Consider the following 26,783-nt stretch of genomic DNA (forward strand, 5'->3'; position numbering starts at 1 on the left):
ACTTAAGGAGTGATCCATAAGTAAATTCTCTTCATTCTATTAATCTGGCCCCCAAAACTGGTAACAGTGAGATAGTTTACAAAACTTCCAATTCCTATGAAAAGGGTGATAATGAATAAAAGTGGCCAACTGTTCCAAACAGAAACTTCCTGAAAAACACTTCTTGGTATGCCAAGTATTAGATTTTTTTAAAACTTCAGTGGTGGCACTGAACCAAGTGGTATTTGCTCCCTGCTCTCAAGGAACATGACATTAACATCACAGGAAAGGCCAGAGATCTCAGGGAAGCAGTCAAATGGCACGCATGATGAGGCACCATATGCCTGAACGCTATAATTGACAGAATTGGTGAAATTTATCATTGAATCATTCATGAGTCAGCAAATACTCATCAAGAGCCTAAAACATGCCCACCAAACTAAGCGATGGGCATACAACAAGGAATGTGATAACAGCAATAGCAGTAATCATCATAGCAGCTATTTAGTGAATGATGTCTATGTAACAGGCCCTGTACTACAATGCTCTAAATTATCTCATTTAATCCTCCCAACAATCCTATGAGCTTGGCATTATACATAATATCGCCATTTTTCACATTAAACAATGAGGCTCTGAGAAACTGGGTCAAATAGATCTGTTTTGTTTCAGGCCCTACTCGCTCACAAGCTCAATTACTCTCAACCTCAGTTTTCTTCATCTATGAAATGGTAATACAAAGGGATTAACTGATATAATTATGTTGGCACCAAAACAAAGTTAAGCCCTCTCTAAGTCATAGTTAATATCACCATCGCACGGGATCACAAAGCTACCAAGTGAACAGAAGAAGCAGCATTCTGATTCCATCCGATTCCAAAGCCTACATTCCAGAACCACAACACTACACAGAGGGGCGGGGGCGAGGCTTCTGCCGCACGTGAAAGCGTTTGGTCTGAAGCTGACTGAACAATAAGAAAAGCTACCATCCCACCTCATACAAGGATGGCTGGGGACTCCAGGGTTGATGGCTTCAGTGGCTCCACAATGTCACTAAGGACCTCGTCTCAGTCCATCTCTACTCCGCCATCCTCCGTGCTGGCTTCATTCTTAGGCTGGCAGCAAGACGGGGACCATGGCTCCAGGCAACACAACATCGAGGAGAACAGGAAAAACCGTCCCCTTCTCCAGCTGTCTCCTAGCCTCAGGCGGACTTCCCCTCACCTCTCACAGGCCAGAAGAGGCCACGTGTCCACTCCTGAACCAGTCTTCAACAGAAGGGGCAGAATTTCCACAACTGGCATCGACTAAGTATCCGAGACAGACAAGACAGAGCGAAGAATTAAAAGATGTATTTCAGGAGACTGAAAACTTAAACTACCTCTTAACAAATCCACAGGACGTGGCTTGTAAGGAAGAAGGATACAAGAATTCCAAGCGGAGACAGTGGAGAGCCTGAAACATAACACAGACATTGGAAAAACCGCTCTGGCTAGAAAAACATGGTATCATACTACAAAGGAAGTCCAATGTGAAGTAAGCATGGGAGTCACACAACTCCTTGTGTTACAGTCAAGTCAGCACCCATTTAAGCCACTAAGTGTAGAGCAATAAAGACCTGAAATACTAAAAATAGGCACGCACTCAACCCTGCACCTAATTCAAAATGCAACAAATCTTAGAGTGTAGAACATAATAGAGAATTTTGGTACAGCATTCGGCTTCCTTCTCACAATTCTTTTCCCATTCTCACACATAAATAAAGATAACCTAGTGTGTGCATACATAAACCATGGAAGACTTTCCAAACCACAGTTATTTTTCGCATTCACGCAACCAGGTTTGATGTAAAAGGTAAACTATCCTTTGACCTGAAAATGCAGTAACGTGTAAATCCTACGAAGTTCTAAAGAAACTGCTTCCATTTCATCTACAACAGTTTCTCTGCTATTCCTAAGAAATGTCTAGGTTTATCTGCCTTGAAAATGACAAGAGTGGGTAGAAAGAACATCACATATCACCCACCAGGTCCTATTTTGAGGCAGGTACTGGATATCTAGAGGAGCCCCAGGATGCCTGTGGGGTTGGGAAGGGCATCAAGGTCACTGCATCTGATGCCATAATAGGATTGCAGAGGATCAGACGGCGGAGCAAGCTCCCAGGATCAAGTCTTCATTACTGCACACATCACCCTGGAAGAGCAGCACCGGAATCATCTCTCAAGCAATCCAGAACAATAACGGATTCTCACCCAGTTCTGGTCTGCAGTGGACAAAAGCTATCTGAACACCTGAATGGCCAAGATGGTGGCTTCTCGGCTACTCTGAGGACAGCCAGGCTCCCCTTGGCGGGGTTGTAGCCCTGGGGACGTTTCCCACACTTGGGATGATTTCTTTGGCCACACGCTGCATCAGAAAAATTGAGCGCGTCTAGTAATCTTTAAGCTTTTGTGGAGAGGTTTGAGCTACCATAGATTCTAAATTCTGACATAAAGAGGAATTCAAACTGAATACTGATGATTAAGTACAAGACAACCATGAAATCATAACATTTCGGAAGATGGAATACAACTACAGCAGTGATCTGTAAGCTGTAGGGGAGGACAAAGCTTTACTCAACTCACTCAGGGTCCCTGGTAGGGTCTAAAAATTAAACTGACAGAGACAGATTAACAGGAGAAGAGCACACAAATTTATTTAATAAGTTTTATGTGACATGGGAGCCTTCATAAGGAAATGAAGATCCAAAGAAAACAGTTAGACCCGTTACTTTTGTACTAACTTTGATGAAGAGTTGACCGTCGTGGAAGAATACGATAGGTTCAGGTGTGTGCCTGAACCCCATCGGAGAAAAAGAACATCCATAGCTTTAACTGCTAATACTACTAAATAAGTAATAATGAAAATAAAGTAAACAATCTCAAGAAGTTACGAAAAATGAAAAAGCAGAAGGAAGGAAGGAATAAAGATGAAAAGCAGAAAGTACTGAATTGGAAAAATAATTAATAACAATAAACTCAGGTTGGTTACTTTAAAAAGAAATACACAAGAAGCAGAGCAATTAGGTAACCTAAACTGAAAAGAAAAAAATGAAAAAGTACAAATACACTAGGTAATAAATGAGAACAGGAAAACAACCAGAGGTACAGTAGAAAGGAAAAGAATGTTAAGGGATTATCTTGTCCAGTAAATTGGAAAACACTGATGATTTTCCAGGAAAATATAAATACCAAACTGATCCCTGAAGACAGGGAAAAATCTAATCAGTCACACAGATACCAAAACAGTTATCCAAGAACTAATCCTCCAGAAAAAGTACGAGATCAAATAAGTCATGAATGTGAACGCTACCAAACTGCAAGGAACACACAATTTCAATGATAGTTGAACTGTTCCATGGAAAACGGTGAAAGCTTCCAAATTCTTTTCAGGAAGTCAGCATAACATTAGAACAAAATCTGATCAAGGGAGCATGAAAAGAGGAGAAGAAAAAAATTAGAAAATTAGACTACTCTCATGAATATTAATGTAAAAATCCTAATACTAGCAAAGAGAATACAGCAATACATTTTTTTAAATGACCAAGTGGGCTTTATACCAAAATTCAAAATTAGGAAATCTATTAATAAAATTCATTATATTAATGGCTTAAAGTACAAATGATCTCTACATAGTAAAAAGGTATATGAAAAAATTCAATATGTGTATTTAATATATAACAACAACAACAACAAAAAACACAAATGAACATCCATGTCTACAATACTAAGATTTAGGGAATGATATTTTACCATTCTTGCCTTCAGATTTAAAAATATAAAGAATTATAGACATCTTTCAGGACAGACCCCCTTACACCTTTCCTTCCCTAGAGGCAATTACTATCCTGATGTCAGGGTAGACCATTCCTGTTTTCATTTCGTTTCATTTCATTTTTTAATTCTATTTATTTATTTACATGGCTGTGTCGGCACAGCCAAATAAATGCCTTTTAGTTGTGGCACGAGGGATCTTCGGTGCAGTGCACAGGCTCTTCTTTGCAGCTCGCGGGCTTCTCTCTAGTTGTGGCGTGTGGGCTCCAGAGAGCACGGGCTCAGTAGTTGCAGTGAGCGGGTTTAGTTGTCCCGTGCAATCTTAGTTCCCCCACCAGGGACCAAATCCAAGTCCCCTGCATTGGAAGGCGGATGCTTAACCACTAGACCACCAGGGAAGTCCCAACCATTCCTGTTTTTAAATCTTGACCACATATATATGTATCCCTAAATGCTATACACTCTAGTTTTGCAGGTTTTTAAAAAATTTAACATGAATGCTATACCATACATATACTTCTGAAACTTGCCTTGTTTCTCTAAAACCTATCATCAAGACTTATCTATGCTGATATACGTACGAAGATTCTAGTTCATTTATTTTAACTGCTGTAATAGCATTCCATTATATGACTAAATCATGAAAGTTGTTTAATACAGTCCCCTACTGATGGACTTCTGGATTGTTAACAATTTTCTGCTTTTATAAATTATGCTACAATGCACTTGCTTGTACATAGTGCAAGAGTTTCTCTCGGATATACTAAGTAGCATCCTGGGCTTATAGGAACGCAAATGTTTAAACTGACATACATTGCCAGTTGCTATCTTAGTAGTATTATCAATTCACACTTATATCAGCAGTGATGAACGCTATTTCCCCACATCCTCTCCACATCTGAGTGTTATCAGGCTTATTAACTTTAGTAAATCTGATGGCAATGAGTTGGTGTTTCACTGGAGTTTTCCTCTGCGTTTCCCTTATTACTAGTGAAAGTGAGATTCTGCCTACATTTATTAACCATTCTGTTTTCTTCTTCTCAGAACTGGCTGTAATTTTTGGTCCCTTTTCTTGTGTATTCTCTTTTACTTACTGAATTACAGACCTTGATTCATCCAGGATACTAATTTTTAATTAGTTATGTGCAACATTGTCTCCCTTTTTTGTCTTTTGATTTCACTTATGCCGTATGCTACGTCAGAGTTTTTCTGTAGTCAAATGTATCAGTCTTTTCCTAAACAGCTTGGACTTCTTAGTCCTGACTACTATGTCATACAGATGCCCACCTACCTATAATTTTCTAATAGCTAAAAATCTGTTTTTCCATGTTGATTTTCCATATTGATCTACAAATTTTTGTGTATGGGAAAACATAGGGACCTGAATTTTATTTTTTAACATAGATGACCTGTTGTACCAGCACCATCTCTTGAATAATCCATTCTTCCCCACTGATTTTGTAATCTGCTTAATATATAATGTTTATAAATAAGTAATAAAAATAGCAACTATTCAACAACAAAAAGTAAAGAATAGGAAGACTTAGTCCACAAAAAAGGAAAAATAGGTGGCTTTTTAAAAAGTGAAGTTCCCTGGTGGCCTAGTGGTTAGGATTCCGGGCTTTCACTGCCATGGCCTGGGTTCAGTCCCTGGTAAGGGAACTGAGATCCTGCAAGCTATGCGGTGTGGCCATAAATAAACAAACAAACAAAAGGGAATTCCCTGGCGGGCCAGTGGTTAGGACTCATAGCTTTCACTGCTGTGGGCCCAGGTTCGATCCCCGGTCGGGGAGCTAAGATTCCGCAAGCTGCGTGGCACCGCTAATAATAATAATAAAATAAAATTTTAAAAATAAAATGAAAAAGTGTTCCAAATTTAAAAATGCTATTTTTAAATTTGCATTTCTCTTATCAGTGAAAAATACCAAATGCTTTGAAACATAATGCTTGTCAAAGGTGTGGGAAACAGGCACTAATTCATAGGTTGTGGGGAGTAGAAACAGGTACCCCCCATGGAGAGCAAGCTGAAGCAACCAATCAAAATTGTAAATGCATATATCTCTAATTCATTTGCATTAAAGAGACTTATACATGTTAGTATCAGTGAAAGCCATTTGTAACAGAAGAATAAAAGCTGGGAGGAACTTAAACGTTCATCAATGAGGAAATGGTTCCAAAATGTGCAGTATACTCACAAAACAGTATGTTAAGAGGCAGGTTATACGCAACGGAATAGAACAATCTCCAAGACACACTACAAGGAGAGAAATCAAGGTGCAAAACAGTATTACAATTGTGTCAAAAATTAAAAGCTAAAGTAAATGTAGAAGTATGCGTATGCATGTGTAGGTCCGTAGATGCAGAGAACAGCTCTAAAAGAATATACAAGAAACTGGTGATAGGCATCTCCCTTTGAGGAGAGGATGGGGAGTCAACAGGGGTGGGAGGGAGATTTGCTTTTCACTGAGTATCTTCTTGCTCTTGAATTTGGTAACATGTACATGTATTACCTATTCAAAAATAATAGAAAAAAATTAATCATTTAAAGGAAAAACATTGCTGCTTGAGTCTGTTCTTGCTAAAATAATGAGGCATCTTCTACCTTTCAGCAGGATGGGGAAAGAAGGTTTCATTTTACCCCTAAAGACTGAGGGCCACAGTAATAGAGCTGCAGAGCCCAAGAAAAACTGCAAAGATGGGGCAGGTAGTAGAATATTTCGTACAAATGAATAAACAAGCAAATGAAGTTAGGAGGCCAACACTAAAGAACATGGACATGTCTACCTCGAGGTGCTGTAGTAAGAATTAACTGAGATAATACATGTGGGATGACTACAGGAGCTCTGACAACTGCAGCAACTTAGTTTCCTTGTTCAAAACCATCCTACTTTGACAAACGTTAGAATGTAGGAGTTTATGAGGGGGTGAGTTTTCTATCTATCTATCTATCTATCTATCTATCTATCTATTTATTTATTTATTTATTGGCTGTGTTGGGTCTTCATTGCTGAGCACGGGCTTTCTCTAGTTGCGGCAAGCAGGGGGCTACTCTTTGTGGCGGTGCGCGGGCTTATTGCGGTGGCTTCTCTTACTGCGGAGCATGGGCTCTAGGCACGCGGGCTCCAGTAGCTATTGCACTTGGGCTCAGCAGTTGTGGTTCTCGGGCTCTAGAGCACAGGCTCAGTAGTTGTGGTGCATGGGCTCAGCAGCTGTGGCTCATGGGCTTAGTTGCTCCGCGGCATGTGGGACCTTCCCGGACCAGGGATGGAACCCCTGTCCCCTGCATTGGCAGGTGGATTCTTAACCACTGCGCCACCAGGGAAGCCTGAGGGTGTGTGTGTTTTAACTCAGATGGACTCATAGTAGAGATCTCTGTGTCTCAGTACCCATATTTCTTTATCAATTCATAGTATTTCATTCTATGCGTCATGATTATTTAACATGAATAAAGGTGTTTTTCAATAAAATTTATATATATACTTACATACACACAACCCTTCAGGCAGCTGACCCTGTGACCTTGAAAATTCTAAAAGAACTAGTTTTTCAACAAACGGGACTCTTCAAGACCAGAAAAGGAACGCCAGCTTTCCTGGGTTATTTTTTTTTTTTTTTTTTTTTTTTTTTTGCGGTACGCGGGCCTGTCCCTGCCGTGGCCTCTCCCGTTGCGGAGCACAGGCTCCGGACGCGCAGGCGCAGCGGCCATGGCTCACGGGCCCAGCCGCTCCGCGGCACGTGGGGTCTTCCCGGACCGGGGCACGAACCCAGGTCCCCTGCATCGGCAGGCGGACCCTCAACCACTGCGCCACCAGGGAAGCCCTGGGTTTTTTTTTAATCCCCAGATTATTAACTAACTTAGAAGGATTTAATTTTAAAGTACTAAAAGTGTCCTTTCTATACTTGCAAAGGTAACTTTACCTCCATTACTAGGGCATTACTTCTGATATCGTGATGAAACCAGAGGTTTAGGCGACTTCTATTTCCGTTGTGACATTCTTTAAAACGCTTCAACAAACAAATGCAAGTTCCTTGAATGGACTGCTTAAGAACTATATAATTATCACTATGAATGAATATCTGAATTTCTGGGTTAAATATGGAACTCTGAACAAGAATTGACAACAGTGGAAAGGAAATGAGCCTCGTAAACAAGAGGCATGGCCTTCCATGATTTACACATAAAAACCTTCCTTAATGAGTTAAGTGAATACCCATCTCCAATATTACATGCTCATTTAAGTTCTCACTCTTATCCCAGAATATCTTTTAGAATTAACATCCTAACATTATATCTGTGCTTTTAAAACTGACATATTAAAAATATAAAAATCCAATTTAAATTTTCAAAATTAAAATAAGACTTTTGTTTCAAAAAAAGAAATCACTGTTTCCTAACATGCAAAGGTGCACGGGGGACTTACCTGGCGGTCCAGTGGTTAAGACTTCGCCTTACAATGCAGGGGGTGTGGGTTCGATCCCTGGTTGGGGAGCTAAGATCCCACCTGCCTTGCGGCCAAAAAACCAAAACATACAACAGAAGCAATATTGTAACAAATTCAATAAAGGCTTTAAAAATGGTCCACATCAAAAAAAAAAAATCTTAAAAAAAAAAAGGGCACAGATGGCGACATAGAGGTGCCTGGCAGGAGGTGCCTGATCCCCTCCTGAAGGTGCAGAGGCTCCGCAGGTTCTTCTGAAATCTTAAACAAAGTTACGTCTTGTGCCTGCAAACTGTGTAAAGGGCTAGTGCTTCAGGGTTTGTTCTCAAGAGTGACCTGGGGAAGAGGCGAGAATGCAGTATGAGGACAAAGGGCGTCTCTTCACTGAGTCCTGCATTCTCCAATGGAGAATTAATTACATTATCACTATAAATCCCTAAACCGGCCTTTTCCCAGCCCTTGTGCCTCTAACTGCGGAGCTGACTTCCGCAGTCCAGCCCGATTCCTAGCGCCCTTCCGGAGAGTAAACTCAGGGAAATCCATCCAGCAGCCTCCGCTGCCGGGCCAGCTCTGGACTTCCCTTCAGATGGGCCAACCTGTGCCTTCACTACCGCTGCTAATTTAGGTAAACACTGCTCGTTTAACCAGCACAAAGGAGTATGATCGAAAATCACACAACAGAGTCAAACAGCAAGCAGTCACCAGGAGTCAGGAAAATTGAGGCTGAAGTAGGGTGGAGAGCAAAGAAACAAATACCATCAGGACAAAAGAAGTCTTGAGGAAGGAGATAAAGTGTGGTGAGGGGAGGACGAGAGACAGAGCTTTAAAAAAAAATAAAGTTGGGAAATTTGAGATAAATCATGGGTTTTCTATGCAAACCACTACACACGGCTTCTTTTCGGCCACAATAGTAAACGCAGTCGGACGACTCAATGCTTGGCTACTCGGCTGCAGCCTGTAGTCTTTCCTCATTTGAATAGTATTTTAGGAATGTTTTGCCAAAGTGTCGGATGATTATTCACTTCTACCGCATTCCTCCCTTCACCATGATCATATGGTCATAGTAACAATTTATTTTATAGGCAGAACATTCACAACATTAAATGATGACCTTTTTTAACCTGTTCAAATTCATGTATTTATTTGCCCACAATTCCTTTAAAAAGGAAGATTAACTTTAACAACTGTTGCTCATAGCAACACAGGAACAAAAGATTTTTCACATGCATAATCTAAGCATTTAATTAAAATTCACAAACTTGGATCTCAAACGGAGTCAAAAGTAGAAATGTAAGAATACTAGATTCCCAAATAGCAGCAGTTACAGAGTATATTGTTCAGCTCTCACAAATACAGAAACAGCGTAGCTTGTGACAGGGATAAGGAATGTACCAGTTTAAAGATTCCTTTATAACCACCATTTTAGTGAAGTGCTTATATTCTTCCAGGTAAGTTTCACAGCATAAATAAATCAAACAAAAATACACCATACTCTCACGAAATTTCTATCACTTCCCTTTTACCAAGGCCAGAGCCTGAATACAAATCTAAGTGGCGTAAAGCAAACTCTAACAAGGCAGTTTACAGAAGGAGATGATTTTTCCCCTCAGTACTTAAGCTCAACTACAAGAGTCAAGGTAAAAAAGAATTCCAGTCAAGGTCTGTAATTTACACACTTGTGAAACCAAGGCAATCTCAGACAACAGATTGCCCATTAGGATTTAAATCAATGAACAAGACAGAGTTCTATTAAAGAATCTGGAAGAGCTGATCTGGGGCTGAGCTGTCGAGGAAAGCTTCAAGTGTTGAAATTAAGTCCTCAAGGGTAGCTGTGACCTCCAACCCCAAACCCAAGGCCAAGGGCTCTTCTGAGTAGTACCTGGAGGTCACACACAGCCAAAAGCACAGCTTTGAAGTCAGACAGAGATAGGTGAGTCCGGCCACCTCTGCTTAACAGCTTTGTGCCATGAGACAAGCCACTTTACCTATTAAGCTCAGTTTCCTAAAATGGGGGTGCTAATGGTTCCTGTCAAAGGTTTCATTTATTCAGTAAGTATTTATTAAGAGCTGCACAGAACTAAACACTGAAATACAACAGTGAACAAGACAGACACAGGACCTGCCATCATGGAGCCTGAAATGACATATATGAAGGCTCCACAAATGGTGCATATATCATTATCATCATCATCTTTAACACAGTGGTGGAAAGTATAAGGTATGTTCCAGTAAGAACAAATACACCATCTTAGCTGGAACAAGGTTTCACTCCCCCCAAAATACTGGCATGCTTCAGGGCTCAGTCCTGAGACCTCTTCTTTTCCTTCTCTCCCAAGAGTCTCATCCCATCCCACAATTTAAAAATACTATCTATGTAAACCCAAATTTAGCTGTCTCCCAAACTCCAGACTCTGTATCCAGCTGCCTATCAGACATCTGCACGTCCATGTCTTAACAGGCATCTCAGACCTATAAATCTGCGACAGAACTCTGGATCGCTGATGTAACTGGATACCAACCAATCATATTCCTTCCTTGGTCTTTTTCCCATCCGTAAATCAGTAAGTCCTTCATCCCTCTCTTTTCTTTACGCCTCACATACCTAAAGCATGAGTAAGTTCTTTCACTTTCACCTAAAAAACATATCCCCAATCTATCACCAAAGCCATCATTCCAGTACAAGATCTGATTGTTTCTCATTTAGATTATATCACTGCAATAGCTGCTATGATTCCTTCTCCGCAGAGCAATGATCTCTTTTTTAAAAAATGGGTAAGAACATATTTACACATACACACACGCCTCATCATTCCTCCATTCAACGGAGAACCCTCCAATGGCTCCCGGATGCCCTTAAAATGTGGATGGTCTACAAGGCATACATGATCAGGCGCCTTTTCCACCTCTCTGCCTCCTGCCATAAGCCCTCCCACTCCCCCACCCCCATCTCTGCACTGCAGCCACCAGCTCCCTTTCAGTTCCTTGAACATACCAACCTCACGAGCACTTTGGGACAGTGCAGTCCGACAGAACCTCCTGTATCGACAGAAATGCTCTATATCTGCACACGTAGCTATCGAGCACTTAACATGTGGCTAGTGAGACTGAGGAACTAAATGTTTAACTTTATTTAATTTTGATTAATTTAAATAGCCACATACTCCTAGCAGCTCTCATACTGAATACTAGACAGAGCAGGGCTAGGAAACTAACCTGTTCCTCTGCCTGGACTCTTGCCCCAGATCTTCACGTGGATGGTGCTTTCTTATCCTCATGGCTCAGCTAAATGTCAGCTCCTCAGAAAGGCCTGACCACGCCACTCAAAGTGGCTCCCACTGACAGCATTATCACTGCACCTTGGTTATTTTCGTCAAGACACATTCAGTACTGCCTCTATAATCTGTCTCCCCCAAACTAGAATACAAAATCCATCAAAGTAGAGACCTTGCAGATTTTATTCATTGCTATGTCCCTAAGACACATGTACTTAGCACACAGAGTTGTCAATAAATGTTTGATGAATGGCTGAATGAATGAATGAGTGAGTGAGTGGATGACTAGGAGGCCAAGTCAGTAAAAGTAGGCTGGGGACAGACTGTGGAAGCTGCTGGAAGAAGGCAAGGGTCCTTCAAAAACTTGCATTTCATTTCCACGAGTATGGGCTCTGCACTGTTCCTAAGTGTCCCGGGGGGACAGGCAGGCTAAGCAGGGGGCACAAAGGGACGGTAAACACGCAAAGCAGGTCTCCACCCCCAACTGACTTGAAATCAATTTATGAGAACATTACCGATGCAGACACACGGACGTTCCTTACACATGAGACCTCAGGAAATCTCTCAAGAATGTATCCACACACAATCTAAAGCCATACCTTTAGAGGGGAAAAGGACTGAAGGGGTATTAGACAATCAAGTTAGCTTTGTAGTCTTTGGAGCTGCAATAGCCAAACAGGGCATTAATGTTATGTTAAACATTCAGCCAAGTTAAATACCGGTTTAGAGTCATACTGTCCTCTGAAAGCTGTCACTAGCTGTGTCACTTAGCAGAAAAGGGGGAGGGGAGGCAATGAGGGGAGTAAGCTAATGATCTGTTTCTAACAAGTTCAAACACCCTGAAAATCAGCAAAAAGGGAAAGAATAAAGTGTAGAGAGTATTACTGGCCAGCCAAAAATTAGCAAACCTGGACCTAGAAGCTGGCAAAACTGACAACCCAGGGATAGCACGTACAATACGGATTCCACACATTCCTTCGTTGTCATAATTTCAGAGAAAAAAAAAGACTGGCATTTGAATTTATCTCTATTTAAAACCAAAACACTAAGAAAACTGCAAAGTAAAGTTTGGTACTAAATGAAACTGTGTGCTCTTCAAAGTTTTGAGAGTAAACATTTTCGAGCATGCTTTAAACTTTACTGAATATCAGTGCCACTTAATAAAATTACCCTCCTGCATAAAACGGAGCAGTATCAGGAAAACGGTCACTCACGAAGTCAGAATCTTCATCAGGAGTTTATAGCACAAATCTCTCCAGGTCAACCTTTCCCACAACGTGAACTGTCACTACTCAAGTTTGAGCCCGAGAGAAAACAGCACGCGCAGAAAGGCACCGGTGGCACTGAGGAAAGCCTCTTCGCCTGCTAAACCCCAACACACTCATTTTTCCAGAAATTCAATACGAGGGAGACTTATTTAGCTAAAAGTCACTATTAAGTCAAAATAATGTCTACATTTCTTCAAAACTAAATCTCCTACCTCCACCCCCAGTGAGATCAAAGCAGGTTAAATGCACACCTCTGTGCAAATTCTCTTCTGGGACCACTGTAGCTGCTCCCATGTTACAGGAGAAAAGCAACAGTTCCCAGAGCTTAGCTCGGTTACTCTGCTCCTGGTCTACTTCCCAGTGGGCTCCGTTCTCAATGCTACTCACTGCTGTCTTCTCAGAACCATGCTTTCTTGACTGACATCAGGGTTAATAATATAGGAAAAATTATTTGCAGTGTGAAACAGTTTTAGGCCCTCATGGCATCTCTGGAACACCTGTAACTGTGACAGGCACCAGCTTTGTAAAGATAGTACATGGAATTATTTTCTATTTGATCATCATCACCAACTGTATGATTTTATAAATACTATCAATACGTCCCAACGATCAAAACAGATCACTGTTATGTTTAGACTGCCAAGAGTAAACTGTAAACAAACAACTACGGGACTTCCAAAAGTTTGTGGGGTTTTTTGCCTGTTTCTCTCCTGTCCCTATGTATAATTCCAGTCACATCAGAGAAAAATGGGTTTGGAAAACTTTAAGTAGCATGCTGCATGTCATTAGAAGAAAACTAATAAGAGAAGCAAAGCAACTCCTCCAATTTGGCATCCATGTCTGATTTATTTTTATACAACAGTCCCTAGAGTCCAAGTTATTTGTGAAAGCTATGATCAATGATCACTGATCAACATGCCATTTTATCATATAAGACTAATATTTCTTTTAAATGTTTGAATAAAATATTTCAAAGACTTTATCATCTCACTTTACATCAGAGGTTCTGGAAAGGGCCAGAGAGTAAATATTTAAGGTTTTATGGGTCACATACAATCTTGGACACATATTCTTCTTTGTTTTCATTTGTTTGTTTTACAACCCTTTAATGATGTAAGACCCATTCTTAGCTGGAGGGCTACACAAAAAGAAGGCTGCAGGCTGGGATTTGGCCCTTGGGCCATAGTTAGCCCACCCCTGCTTTTCAAGTATACCAAAAAACCATAATTATATAGCACGGCCACTTGGACTAAAGAAAAACACTTCCAACTGTTTTGTGTGTTTTTCTGTAATTTTTTTTAAAGTAAACTAATTTTTTAGAACAGTTTTAGATTTACAGAAAGCAAGCAGTTAATACAGTTTCCATACATCCCACCCTCCGTTTCCCCTATTGCAATGGTACATTTATTAAAATTAATGAACCAACATTGATACATTGTTATTAACTAAGATGCAGATTTCCTTATATTTTACTAATGTCCTTTTTCTGTCCCAGGATCCCATCAGGACACCCTATTGCATTTATTCATCCTGTCGCCTTAGGCTCCTCCTGGCTGTGACAGTTTCTCAGACATTCCTTGGTTTTTATGACCACGTCAGTTTTAAGGAATACTCGTCAGACAGTTTGTGAAATGCCCTCTATTGAGATTTAAGGGGTGTTTTTCTCATGATTAGACTGGGTTTTTGATAGTTTTTTGGGAGAAAGATCGCAAAGAAAAAGTGGTCATCACATCATATCAATGGTACATCAACACGACATCACTGTTGACATTTACCTTGATCACCTGGCTGAGGCTATGTTTGTTAGGTTTCCTCCAACTGCTTTAAAAAAAAAATTAATAAAAATGATTTTAATTCTTACTATATATTACTAGTTTAAAGCTTTTAAACAGCAAATGATCTTGAATAAGCTGGCTGTATACATACACGCACACATTATGATTCATTATCTATGTGATTCACATCTATGCCTCTTAAAATATATTATATTTGAAATGAAGACAAAAATTAATATGTACTTTGCCAGTAGATTCCACTTTTAATTCACCCTAACTCTTCTTCCTTTGCCTATTAGGAGGCACAAAAAAGGTGGGTAGAGTGGCAAAGGCTAAAAGGCTAGAATAAAGGAGGAAAACTTGGGTCATATTGAGGCTATCAAAACACTGCAGGAAATGCAAATCAAAACCACAGTAAGATACTAGCTCATCCCACCAGAAATGCTGAAAAAAGAAAAGAAAAGAAAAGAGAGCAAGTGTTGGTGAGGGTGTGGAGAAGCTGGAACACTCACACACTCACACACTCACTCACACACACACTCACACACTCACTCACACACTCACTCACTCACACACTCACTCACTCACACTCACTCACACTCACTCACACACACACTCCCACACTCACTCACACACTCACACCCACACTCACACCCACACTCACTCACACACTCACACACTCACACCCACACTCACACCCTCACACTCACTCACACTCACTCACACACTCACACTCACTCACACACTCACACCCTCACTCACACCCTCACTCACACACTCACTCACACACTCACACCGTCACTCACACCCTCACACACTCCCTCACTCACACCCTCACTCACACACACACTCCCTCACTCACACCCTCACTCACACACTCACACCCTCACTCACACCCTCTCACTCACACACTCACACCCTCACTCACACACTCACACCCTCACTCACACACTCACACCCTCACTCACACACTCACACCCTCACTCACACACTCACACCCTCACTCACACACTCACACCCTCACTCACACACTCACACCCTCACTCACACACTCACACCCTCACTCACACACTCACACCCTCACTCACACACTCACACCCTCACTCACACACTCACACCCTCACTCACACACTCACACCCTCACTCACACACTCACACCCTCACTCACACACTCACACCCTCACTCACACACTCACACCCTCACTCACTCACTCACACCCTCACTCACACACTCACACCCTCACTCACACCCTCTCACTCACACACTCACACCCTCACTCACTCACTCACACACACCCTCACTCACTCACTCACACCCTCACTCACACACTCACTCACACACTCACTCACACACTCACACACTGCTGGTGGGGATGTAAATGGTGCAGCCGCTGTGGAAGAGTTTGGCAGTTCCTCAAAAAGTTAAACATAGAATTAACATATGACCCAGCAACTCCACTTCTAGGTATTTTATCCAAGAGAACTGAAGACACATATTCATATAAAAATTATACATAAATGTTCATGGCAGTATTATTCATAACAGCCAAAAAGCAGAATAAACACAAATGTCCAACAGCCGATGAATGGATACACAAAGTGTGGTATAGCCATACAACTTATTATTCAAAGTCATAAAAAGGAATGAAATACTGGTACATGCTACAGCATGAATGAACCCTGAAAACATTATGCTAAATGTCATTAAGAAGCCAGACACAAAAGGAAGGAAACATACTGTATTATTCCATTTATATGAAATGTCCAGTATAGGCAGAAACATAGAGACAAAAACATAGAGACAGAAAGTAGATTAGGGGTTGCCAAAGGCAGCAGGGGTGGGGGAAGGATGGGGAGTGAACTCTTAATGGGTACAGGGTTTCTTTTGGGGGTAATAAAAATGTTCAGGAATTACATAATGATCATGGTTGCACAACACTGTGAATGTACCAAAAAACCCCTGTATTGTACACTTTAAAATGGCTAATTTTATGTGATGTTTTTATATCAATAAAAAATAAATAACTGGGGAAAAAAGCCACTGAAAACATTCTGAAGCTATATATTTGGGAAGTCTTTTTTTTTTTTTTTTTTTTTTTTTTTTTTGCAATACGCGGGCGTCTCCCTGCTGTGGCCTCTCCCGTTGCGGAGCACAGGCTCCGGACGCGCAGGCACGTGGGATCTTCCCGGACCGGGGCACGAACCCGTGTCCCCTGCATCGGCAGGTGGACTCTCAACCACTGCGCCACCAGGGAAGGGAAGCCCTGGGAAGTTATTTTTAACCCACAACTTATACACACACTGTGCCTTTAAAAATCCCTTTCCTACTCTTTATACTTCTGTGGTGATTTTTCCAGTAACAGGCGCTTCAGAAATGGATGGAGAGGGTTTCCCTGGTGGCGCAGTGGTTAAGAATCCGCCTGCCAATGCAGGGGACACGGGTTCAAGCCCTGGTCCGGGAAGATCCCACATGCCACGGAGCAACTAAGCCCGTGCGTCACAACTACTGAGCCTGCGCTCTAGAGCCCGCGAGCCACAACTACTGAGCCGTGTGCCACAACTACTGAAGCCCGTGCGCCTAGAGCCCGTGCTCTGCAACAAGAGAAGCCACCACCATGAGAAGCCTGCACACTGCAACGAACAGTAGCCCCCTGCTCCCTGCAACTAGAGAAAGCCCACGTGCAGCAATGAAGACCCAACGCAGCCAAAAATAAATAAACTTATTAAAAAAAAAAAAAAAGAAGAAATGGATGAAGAAATTAGTCCAAAATTCTAACAAGAAATCAGTTCAACCAATTTCAGTCAAGTTCATAGGACCGGAGCGTACACAAGACTAGGGCCCTATCTCAAGGAAGTTACACTTCATTAGGGCTAACACTGTTTCCTATGTTTCGGTAACTCCCATCGGCAAAATGAGGCTGGTCACACTCTTCTAGAGCGGTGGCATCATTTTCCTACAGACAACTACTCCGAAAAAATGAGCCAGTGCCATCCACAAGGCAACATCTCCAGGCCCCAGAGGCAGGCAGCACAGGGCCTGGTCAGGCTGCAGAGCAGCTTCTACCCTTTTGCCAGCCCACCAGGGCTTGCCCACAGGAAACTGAAATCCTGGCTTGCTTGAAGGCCACATGTCACAGTGGCTGATTATGCAGCTCACAATTTAGTGATTTGCTGCTTAAAAAAAAAAAAAAAAAATTACTTATTTATAAATAATAGTCTTTCTTGACAATGCAATTACTGTCCTGAGAGTTCCAACAAAATTAAGGTGCAACTATGGACTAGTAAAGTCAGAGACGGAACCTCAGTCATGGACGAGGCAACCACTGCTCTCTCCAGCTAACATCACAGCAAACTGTTGAAAACAAGAAATAGTCTGTCAGGAATTTTTGGAAGACAGCATAGTTTAGTTTAAATTAGGGCTTCCCATAGTGATTTTTTTAAAAACCTTCTTTTAAGAACCTCTCCACACTTCAAATACCATAGTCACTCAAATCACAGTAAGCACTTGGCACCCAGACTTGGACAGAGGCTGGAGAGGGACGACTCCCATATGACAAGGGCGGTTGTGATTAAGACTATTGGGGCTGATTTTGTGTTCTCTGCTCTTGTAAGTAATTCACATATTTATACTGTTAGTCAAAATGTGGCAGCTTAATTCTCTCATTATTTTTAATCTAACTGGAAAATCAATTGTCTCTGGTTGTTGGTGGTTATGGCTGTAGTTACGAAAACCCAACAACAAGAAATTGGAAACAAGAGTAGCTCAACTAGTCGTATTCTTTCATTAACTTCACAAACTTTCTGTATCAACTGACCTAACCAACATTCATTTAACATCTACCAGATACAAAGGATACAGAGAGCAGGAATAAGCAATTAGGTCTTTTGAAGAATTCACACTCCAGCAGTAAGTAGGTTTAGCAAAATTACTTACTTTGACTTTGAAAGGAAGACAGCAGAGAGTTGCATACAGCCTACAGGTGCCACAAACTGGGCGTGGAGAGCCAAAGTTAACTCAGACACTGGTGACACCCAGCTGACATCCTCTTCCTCCTCACTGTCCCCCAGCCCCAGCCCCCAGGATATCTTCCCTTCAATTAGAAAGTACAGGTTGCTCAACATCTGATCCAAGCCATAAACCAGAGATTATGGCCTATCAGGCCTTTTTAATGTAAAGTCACTTTGTGTGGTGGTAACTCTTTGAAGTTCAACTAGACAAAGTTATTGTATCCCTGGGTAATGTCCAATCGGAGGACGGAAAGCAAACAGAATTCCACTGGGAGTCCGTAAAACCACTCATCCTGTCTCTGAGCCCTGCCCACCTTAGCCACCTACTCCTCCAAGAGGCAAATAAATCCATCATCCGACCTTTTTCTCCCACATTGAATACAGTTTTTTTTTAAAGCACCAGGCCATTTGGCCATGATCTATGGCCCACCATAAACACCATTTGGTGCAGTCAAAGGGTGCCCATGGTGAGCAAAATAAGAGGTGAGTGAGGGAGCAGACCTGCAAAATAACAGCTGGCCTACCTGGGGTGGGGAGGGTTGCCAACGGGTCACAGACGAGGAGCTTTCCCCAGGATTGAGCAGGGGCGGGGGGGAGAGGAAGGGCAAAGTCAAGACTGTTACAGTAAAACTGTAATCTATGCAGGTTGATACAGAGCCCCAAACTGAACTTCTAATGTGCTCAAGAGTGCACTGAACTTCCAAGTTCTACGTGGACTAGTACCGTGGTTCAATGGGGTCAGCTGGATGGGTCCCCAACCCACACCCCCAAGGCATTCACCCTGCGTGGCCAGCTCAGGGATCAGACCATCCTGCCTAGTTGACAGGAACCTCTGAATACCAAGAAAGACTGGTCAAATGGAAACCACCTAAGTATCCATCAACAGATGAATAGATAAAGAAGCTGTGGTATACAGTATGTGATATACAGTGGAATACTACTCAGCAATAAAAAAAAGAACAAAATTTTGCCATTTGTGGCAACATGGATGGACTTGGAGGGTATTATGCTAAGTGAAATAAGTCAGACAGAGAAAGACAAATACTGTATGATATCACTTTTATGTGGAATTTAAAAAATACAACAAATTAGTGAATATAACATAAAAGAAGCAGACTCGCAGATGCCGAGAACCAACTAGTGGTTACCAGTGGCGGGGGGCAGGGGTAACACAGGGGTGGGGAGTAGGAGGTACAAACTACTGGGTGTAAGATAGGCTCAAAGATGTATTGTACAACATGGGGAATAGAGCCAATATTTTGTAATAACTGTAAATGGAAAGTAACCTTTGAAAATTGTATAAAATGAAAAAAAAAATTGCATAAAAGTAAAAAATTTTAAAAAAAAGACTGGTCAATCAGCCTGAAAAGTCAACCCTGGGCGAAGAGGTTCTCCTCCATCCAGAGACCCCTGAGCATGCCCAGATGTCCAGGAAGACTAGAGGAATGACAAAGGACACAGGCTCCAGAGTCAGACTATCTGGCTTCGAATCCTGGCTCCATGTTGAACTACAATGGCAGTCTCCCTGCGACTCCATTTCCCCATCTGTAACTGGAAGCTAATAACAGCACCTACCTCATAGGACTTCTGGGAGAATAAAATGAGATCACAGTTAAAGAGCTTAGCAGGGTGGCTGTCACACAGAAAACACTGAGAAAATGTGTGCAATACCTCTACTATTTTCAGGGGTAACCGGAACTATCCGTCAGTTCCTCAGTTGGAATGACAACACTACAACTACTACTCTTTGGTGAGGCACTAGTTAGGGGCCCCCAAACATCTCCATGGGGTTGGTGGTATGACCTTCATTTTAGAGTTGAAAAATGGAGCTTTAGAGGGGTTCAGACACTCATCTAAGCTTTCTCAGCTAATAAAGGTGGGGCAAGGAAAGCTTTGATCACACTGCAGCAGAGTCTGCATCATGTAATGGACCTCCAAAAGCTTGAAAGCATTTTAAAATAATACTTCAATATTCTAAAATCACTACTTATTGAATAAAATTATGTTCTTGTGAAATCTCCCAGCCTTCCCCCATGACATCTGCATAATTACCTATACAATCAGAAATACCTCACAAATGCTGATAGACCATGAAAAACACAAAATTATCTTTCTTAACATAAATATGACTGGGTAAATCATCATGACCATCTTAATGAAATGGATTTAAAAGTTCAAAAGTACTGCAGACCCACAGTTTAGCAAGTCACTTTTTTTTTTTCAGGATTTGTAATTTGATCCTGTAAAAGAAGGGGCACATTCCAACTGGCCTGTGCAACACCTCTCTGCCCATATGTTTGGTAAGCGTGTAACAAAATTGCCTAGAGGTAATAGTTCCTCCAAATATCCTCTTCCACCATCTCTTACACTAGTTAGCAAGACTTACAGACACTTCACTGCCCTAAAATAAAACACAACCAAATTTAAACTATGTCAATGTTGACTCATCTCACAGAATGTCTTTTAAAGCTCTAATACTGAGATCCAGAAATATGTATAACCAGTCAAATTTATAAATACTTAAAGATCCAACAGCTTCAAGGCAACCTGGAATAATAACAAATCACCTTAATCAAAACTGTCTGTCCCCATCAAATGAATTGGTTACCCAGTTTCTTAAAAACAGAGTTCATGATAATTGTTAATCCATTAACAATTTTAAATAAAAGACATGCTTGTTTAAGAAGTAGTGATAAAGATAAGCCAAGCCATATAATTTTACTTCACTTTCTATTTGCTTTACCCAGGCATTACACAGTCTTGTAATCCTTGCTAGTAAACACAAATGAGATGATATTAACAAAACATGTAAATTGAAGTAAAAGAGAATCTAAAATGCCTAAATATTTCAAGAATGCATTGCAGTTTCAATAACCTGAAACTCCAAGTATCAGATAGCAGAAAGAATTACCATACAACTGTAAAAGTCAAATATTTATACAGGTGCCTTAAAAGCCACTGTTGGGTGCACACTATCATCATTGAAATTTATTATCTGTTAAGTAGTTTCAAAGTGCAATAACTGGCTTGGAGCGTGAAGTTTATGACAACAACTAATACATCTGGAGAGACTGTGAAGGCGTGATGCTTGTCATAACTTTCATCAGGTCAGCAACGCGCAGCCAGGCTAGAGCAAGGCAGGACCTCGGCACAGGTGCCTTTTCTCATTTCAAGAGGGAAACCTAAACCGATGCCTTCATGGATAATTTAACAAGGACTGTTCCATAAATTTATAATGTCACTTGTGACTTTCTTATAACTGCTCTTTAGTAGCATTCAAAAACAATATTCTTAAGATAAAGTCAGACAGAGAAAGACAAATACTGTATGATATCACTTCTATGTGGAATTTTAAAAATAACATAAAGTATGAAACTCTTTCAGCTTCAAATTGAGAAAAGGGGGAATGTTTAATAGGAGAAGCACCTAAAAAGGTTATAAACCCTGAAGGCCACATTCCATAAAAAGGTGGAAACAAATTTCAGAAATGAGGACCATCCAAAATTTGGAATTATCCCTAATGGTATATTATTTAAATTTATAAATAGGAATACCTCCTTAATAGTTTACAAATTTACAATTAGGAATATCTCCTCTTATTCTTCCAATAATTCTAACTATAAGAAATTTTCCTTTTCAAGGTAAAAAGAAAGATGGAAAAGAGAAACAACATTTGTGAACATTCAGCTAAACTTCAGTTCCTGAACTTCTCAGATGATGATATTGCTATGTTGCTCCTCTTCACTTCTGAGCAGGAATAAAAAGTGTGTTGAAAACTACAAGAAACCACGCTAAGCTCAAGTCAGCGTTCCTCAATAACCAAGGTCCGGTTCCACTGTTCATTTCAACACTTGTTACTTCAACACAGCATCTGCCTTTTCAAGATCTGAGAGTCAGTTCAAGTTTTCAGGTGAAGATAAACACTAAGCAGTAAACCCCCAAACAAGCGTCTCTAAACTCTGGGGGGCAAAGTCAGTTACACCCACCACCAGGGCCCAGCGAGGAAGGGTGCCCGGGGCCCTCTCAGGCCCAGGGCCACCGGCCCGACCATGGCGCGCCCCGTCAAGAACGTGCAGGCAAGGCTGCGAGCCAAGGACGGCCAGAGAGATGCCACAGGTGGCCTGGACGGCTGGCTGGCCCCGCCTGGCACTTAGGCCTCCTCCTCCGGGAGGCCCAGGGCCGGGCCCCGCCTCCCAGGCCGAATGGACCCTCCAGCCTCTTGCTGGCCAACTTCAGGCGGAGGCGAGCTCGGAGCAGGGCTCAGGGGGCCCCGCTGGGTCCGTGAACTGGACACTGTGACCGCCCAGGGCGTCAATTCCACCCTTCCCTCTGCGCCCAGAGTGTCTAAAGGTCCCGGGGCCGTCGCAGAGCGGGTGGCCAAGAGGGCCCTGGAAGGGGCGGCTGCAACCGGCCCCCTCCAGGGCGCCTGGCCGGCTGACGCAGCCCCGGCTCGGGCAGACGGTCCCGCGCCTCCTTCCCGGGACCCCTCCCGGCACCCCGGGCCGGTGACGCCCCACGCCCCCCGCGCCGCGGGCGCCGCCGCTCGGCCAGGTCTCCCGGACAACAGCCGCCGCCGCGCTTCCGAGGCGGGTCCCCGCGCCCACCCGCGGCCCGGCAGCCCACCTGTCCCGGGGGTCGATCCAGCTGGTCCTCCGGGTGTTGTGGTCGATGTAGAAGACCTTGCCGTCGTAGTCCCTGGCCTCCTCCCAGCCCCGGGGTAGCGGCAGCTGCCCGCTCCCGGCCCTCCTAGGCATGGTCGGCGGCCTCGCCGGCGAGCGGCACCTCCATAGGGACCGGGCGCGGGACGCGGCGGGAACGCGACTGCCCGGCCCGACCCGGGCGCCGGCGAGGGGCTGCGGGGCGCGGGGCGCGGCGGGGCCACGCGCGGGGGCGCCTCAGGAAACCCTGCTCTCGGCCCCGCCGGGGATCAGTCCACCATGTCTGCGTCGGAGCAGGCGAGCGAACCCTCCTCCTCCTCCTCCTCGCGATCGCCGCCGCTGCCTCCGCCTCTTCCTCCTCCTCCTCCTCCCCGTCCCCCTGTGGCCGCCGAGGGTCGCGGCGCCCAGGCTGCCCGAGCCGCCGCCGTCTGGGCTCCGATCCGGGAAGCTCCGCGGAGCGGCGGCCGTGGCGGCGACGGGTCTCCTCATTTGCATGCGATTAGCATGCGCCCCGCCCGGGGCCCGCCCCGACCCGCTCCTCCCCTCGTTCGGCTCATCTGCATGCACATTCCTCGCCGCCACATTCCAGGGCTTAACCCTGCCGCTCCCGCGGCCCGCCGCGCCTGCGGGGGCGCTGGCCCGAGTCGGGCGGAAGGGAGCCGTGGGCCAGGTGGGAGGGAAGACGGAGAAGGAATGCGCTGCTCACTGCTTCCCCTTGACCCCAAATTTCTCCCTACGGCCGAACACTTGGGGTTTTAGAGTTTCGGGACGGGAAAGGCGGCTAAAGAGAAGTCTCCGCAGCCCTCTCCACCGCCTTCCGACTTCTAGGGAAACCACAAGACTTTCGAGAGGAAAGGGGTGGGGAGGCTCTCTTCTGAAGACAAGGTCCCAGCAAACCGAGAAGGGACAAAGGCTCCCCCGCGCCCCCTCGGACCCCGGGGCGTTCCGGGCGGTGGGAAAGTGTGAAAAGCAGAGCCAACGCTCGAAAGCGCGTCAGTGGCGCGTCCGGGGCGGTGTCGCCCCCGGGGCCTCTGCAGGGCGCCCGGCCCTCCGTGACCTCAGCCTCGCGGCGGAAAGCGAAGGCGGATCCCGCGGTCCGAGGGCGCCGCGACACGCCTGCCCCGGTGCCCCGCTGCGCGGGGGAAGCTCGGGCCAGACTCGGAGAAGCCACTGCACCCCCCTCCCCCCCACCCCCCGCCGCGGCCGTCGTCGTCGTCCGCCGCGCGCGGGCCTGGGGCGCTCCACCCGGGGGCCCCGCGCTGGACGTGCACGCGCCCGGGAGCCAGCCCCTTCCGTCCGCCCGCGCCCCGGGAAGTCCCCCACCCGGAGCCCCGCCGAGGCCCAGAAGGTGTGGGCGAGCCCGCTGGCAGGAAAACGCGGCGGCCCGGCGGCCAGGCTTTCCTAGTCCCTGGATGTGTCCGGGGAGGAACGTGGACTTTCTCTCCTTCCACAAGTATTTATTTATTCAGCAGCTACTACGCCCTGGTCGGCCCTGAGGAGGGGCCGGACGTCGGGCTCCGGGCTGGACGGTGCCACGAGCCGCAGGCCTGGCAGGGCCCGGACACACAGCATTTGTGCCCCCAGCCCCTCGGTCTGGGAGGGAGCCTCCCAGTCCCCACACTCTTCTCCAGCCAGGTCTACACCACCGTCGCCCATTCATATTCTTCTGGGTTACTAAGAAGCTGCTTTTAGAGTAAAAAAAAAAAAACAAAAAAACGGAGGAAGACCCGGAGATCATTCACCTTTTGGTGTGAATTCGCTTAATCCGGCCGCCTAATTTGTAAAGACTTCCCCACCCTGTGCGGGACGCAGCGCACAGCAAGGGCTTTCGGGGGTTTGGACCAAAGTCCGCCTCCCCTCCTGGGAGCACAGACCGGTAAGGGAGTCAGGTGAATTGAGATTCTCTACGGCGCGGAGCTGGCGCTGCGCGGTTAGTGTAGCAGCTGCCCTGGAGGCTGCGGACGGCCTTTGGTTCTCCAGGCCGTCGGGGCATCTGCGGTCAATCTCGAAGGTGGAGGAGGCTGGTCCTGGAGAGGAAGGACGGGGGTCAGGCTTGGAACAGCTTCACGGCGGGGACTGGACCTGCCGTCTCGGGCGAGGGCCTTAGAAGGGGTTGTATTTGTACTTGGAGCATCTGGGCAGAAACTTTTAACTACTAGAAACTCTAGAGAGAACTCCTGGGAAGGAGCTACCAGAGGGCGCAGGAGTTGGGGGACGGAGTCACCCAAGGTGAACTCGCTTACTGTATCTTTCTAGGTCTTCCTCGTTTACACCCAGGAAACTAGGCTTCGCCCCCGCCTCCAGGGCCTGTGTTCAGCCCCACTCCATTGATCAGGAGGTGATCACACAAGGCAAGCTTCTCCTGTTCCAGGTGAGATGTGACATCCTAGTGGGTAATCTTAAGGTTGTACTTCTGAATGCTGTGAAAAAGGTGAGACCTGGCTAAAACTAATCTCTCACACCACTGAGTGAACGAGGTGCTTTGTTTTGGACTGGTCTATGCTGGCCCATTAGCAAGGCCAAAATTTGTGTTATGGTATACTAATAACATCATTGGCAACCCAGCCAAGCCATTCTTGTTTAAACCTTGCTTCCTGCTGTGCTTCCCCGCCCCCCAAAAAACCAATTAGAAAACATGTATTAAAATGTCTGCATCCTACTGTTAAAAAAAAAAAAAGTAACACACTTTGCTGCTGTTGCCACAATTTAGTTTGTTTCACTGGGATGAACTACTGCCCAATACTTCCCGGTGTTATTTCACATTTGATAAGCTTTCAGGTAAGCATTCCTACCCAACTTCTAAAACTGATGAGGAATCCAAAATAGCACACAGCAGTAAATGGCATTTATTGTTCTATAAATCTCAAGACTTCAAAAAGGGACCCTAAATAGACAAAACTCTGAAGCATTTAAGAGACAAGCTCGCTTCTTCTCCCCCACTGGGTGGCACAGGAAACATTTGGTCGCACAAAAGCAGTTAAGATGACAGAAAGGAAGATTGCTCCTCTGCAGGGTTTTTTGTCTTGATCAAGTTTTCACTTTGCTGTTCTGAGTTCACCCAGTTTACATAGTACCATCCCTTCGGAAAATTCCTAGTGGTTAAGACAATGAAGATTATCCCTAGTTTATAGATGGATACATTTAGATTTCATTTGGTTCCAGTTGATCATTGGCAGAGAAGGATGATGCTGTCTGCTGTCCTGGATGCCAGATTACCACAGTCTATGGTACCATTAGCCGCTGAAGAGTCTGTTTTCTGGCCTTCAATTCCCTTTTCTCCCAGCTTTACATTTTCTCTGGTACTAATAGTCTGTGGGGGTGAGCTGCCATTAAACAAAGCTCCCACGTCAACGTCCAAATCCTGCGTGGCAGGAAAATTAGCGGTATCAAAAATGGGAGTAGACAGTGAAATTTATTTCAACAGAAAATTAGTTGTAACTATCCAAATTTAAAATATGTATACTTTTAATCCAGCAATCCTGGTGCTACAGGTTTACCTACGGATATTAAAGTGCCTCAGGATTTGCAAGGATGTTCATTGTAGCATGCTTCATAATAACAAAACTGGAAAAA

General features: G+C 44.2%; 1 protein-coding gene and 1 long non-coding RNA gene across 4 annotated transcripts in view; one reads left to right on the forward strand and one right to left on the reverse strand.

Moving 5' to 3' along the window:
* Nucleotides 1–23,470, reverse strand: part of WWC2 (WW and C2 domain containing 2) — a 170,135-nt gene extending 146,665 nt beyond the window's left edge. Inside the window, exon 1 of the mRNA XM_024117363.3 lies at nt 23,176–23,470. Within this exon, the coding sequence (XP_023973131.1) occupies nt 23,176–23,306 (131 nt within the window). The 5' untranslated portion in view covers nt 23,307–23,470. The remainder of the gene's footprint in view (nt 1–23,175) is intronic.
* Nucleotides 23,471–24,519: 1,049 nt separating this feature from the next.
* LOC114484594 (uncharacterized) overlaps nt 24,520–26,783 on the forward strand; it is a 92,014-nt gene continuing 89,750 nt past the window's right edge. For all 3 annotated transcript variants that reach the window (XR_008616243.1, XR_008616244.1, XR_008616242.1), the window contains exons 1-2: nt 24,520–25,086; nt 25,467–25,581. This is a non-coding gene — a long non-coding RNA (uncharacterized lncRNA). The remainder of the gene's footprint in view (nt 25,087–25,466; nt 25,582–26,783) is intronic.

The sequence above is a fragment of the Physeter macrocephalus genome, chromosome 20 (assembly GCF_002837175.3).
Source record: "Physeter macrocephalus isolate SW-GA chromosome 20, ASM283717v5, whole genome shotgun sequence".
Taxonomy (NCBI): domain Eukaryota; kingdom Metazoa; phylum Chordata; class Mammalia; order Artiodactyla; family Physeteridae; genus Physeter; species Physeter macrocephalus.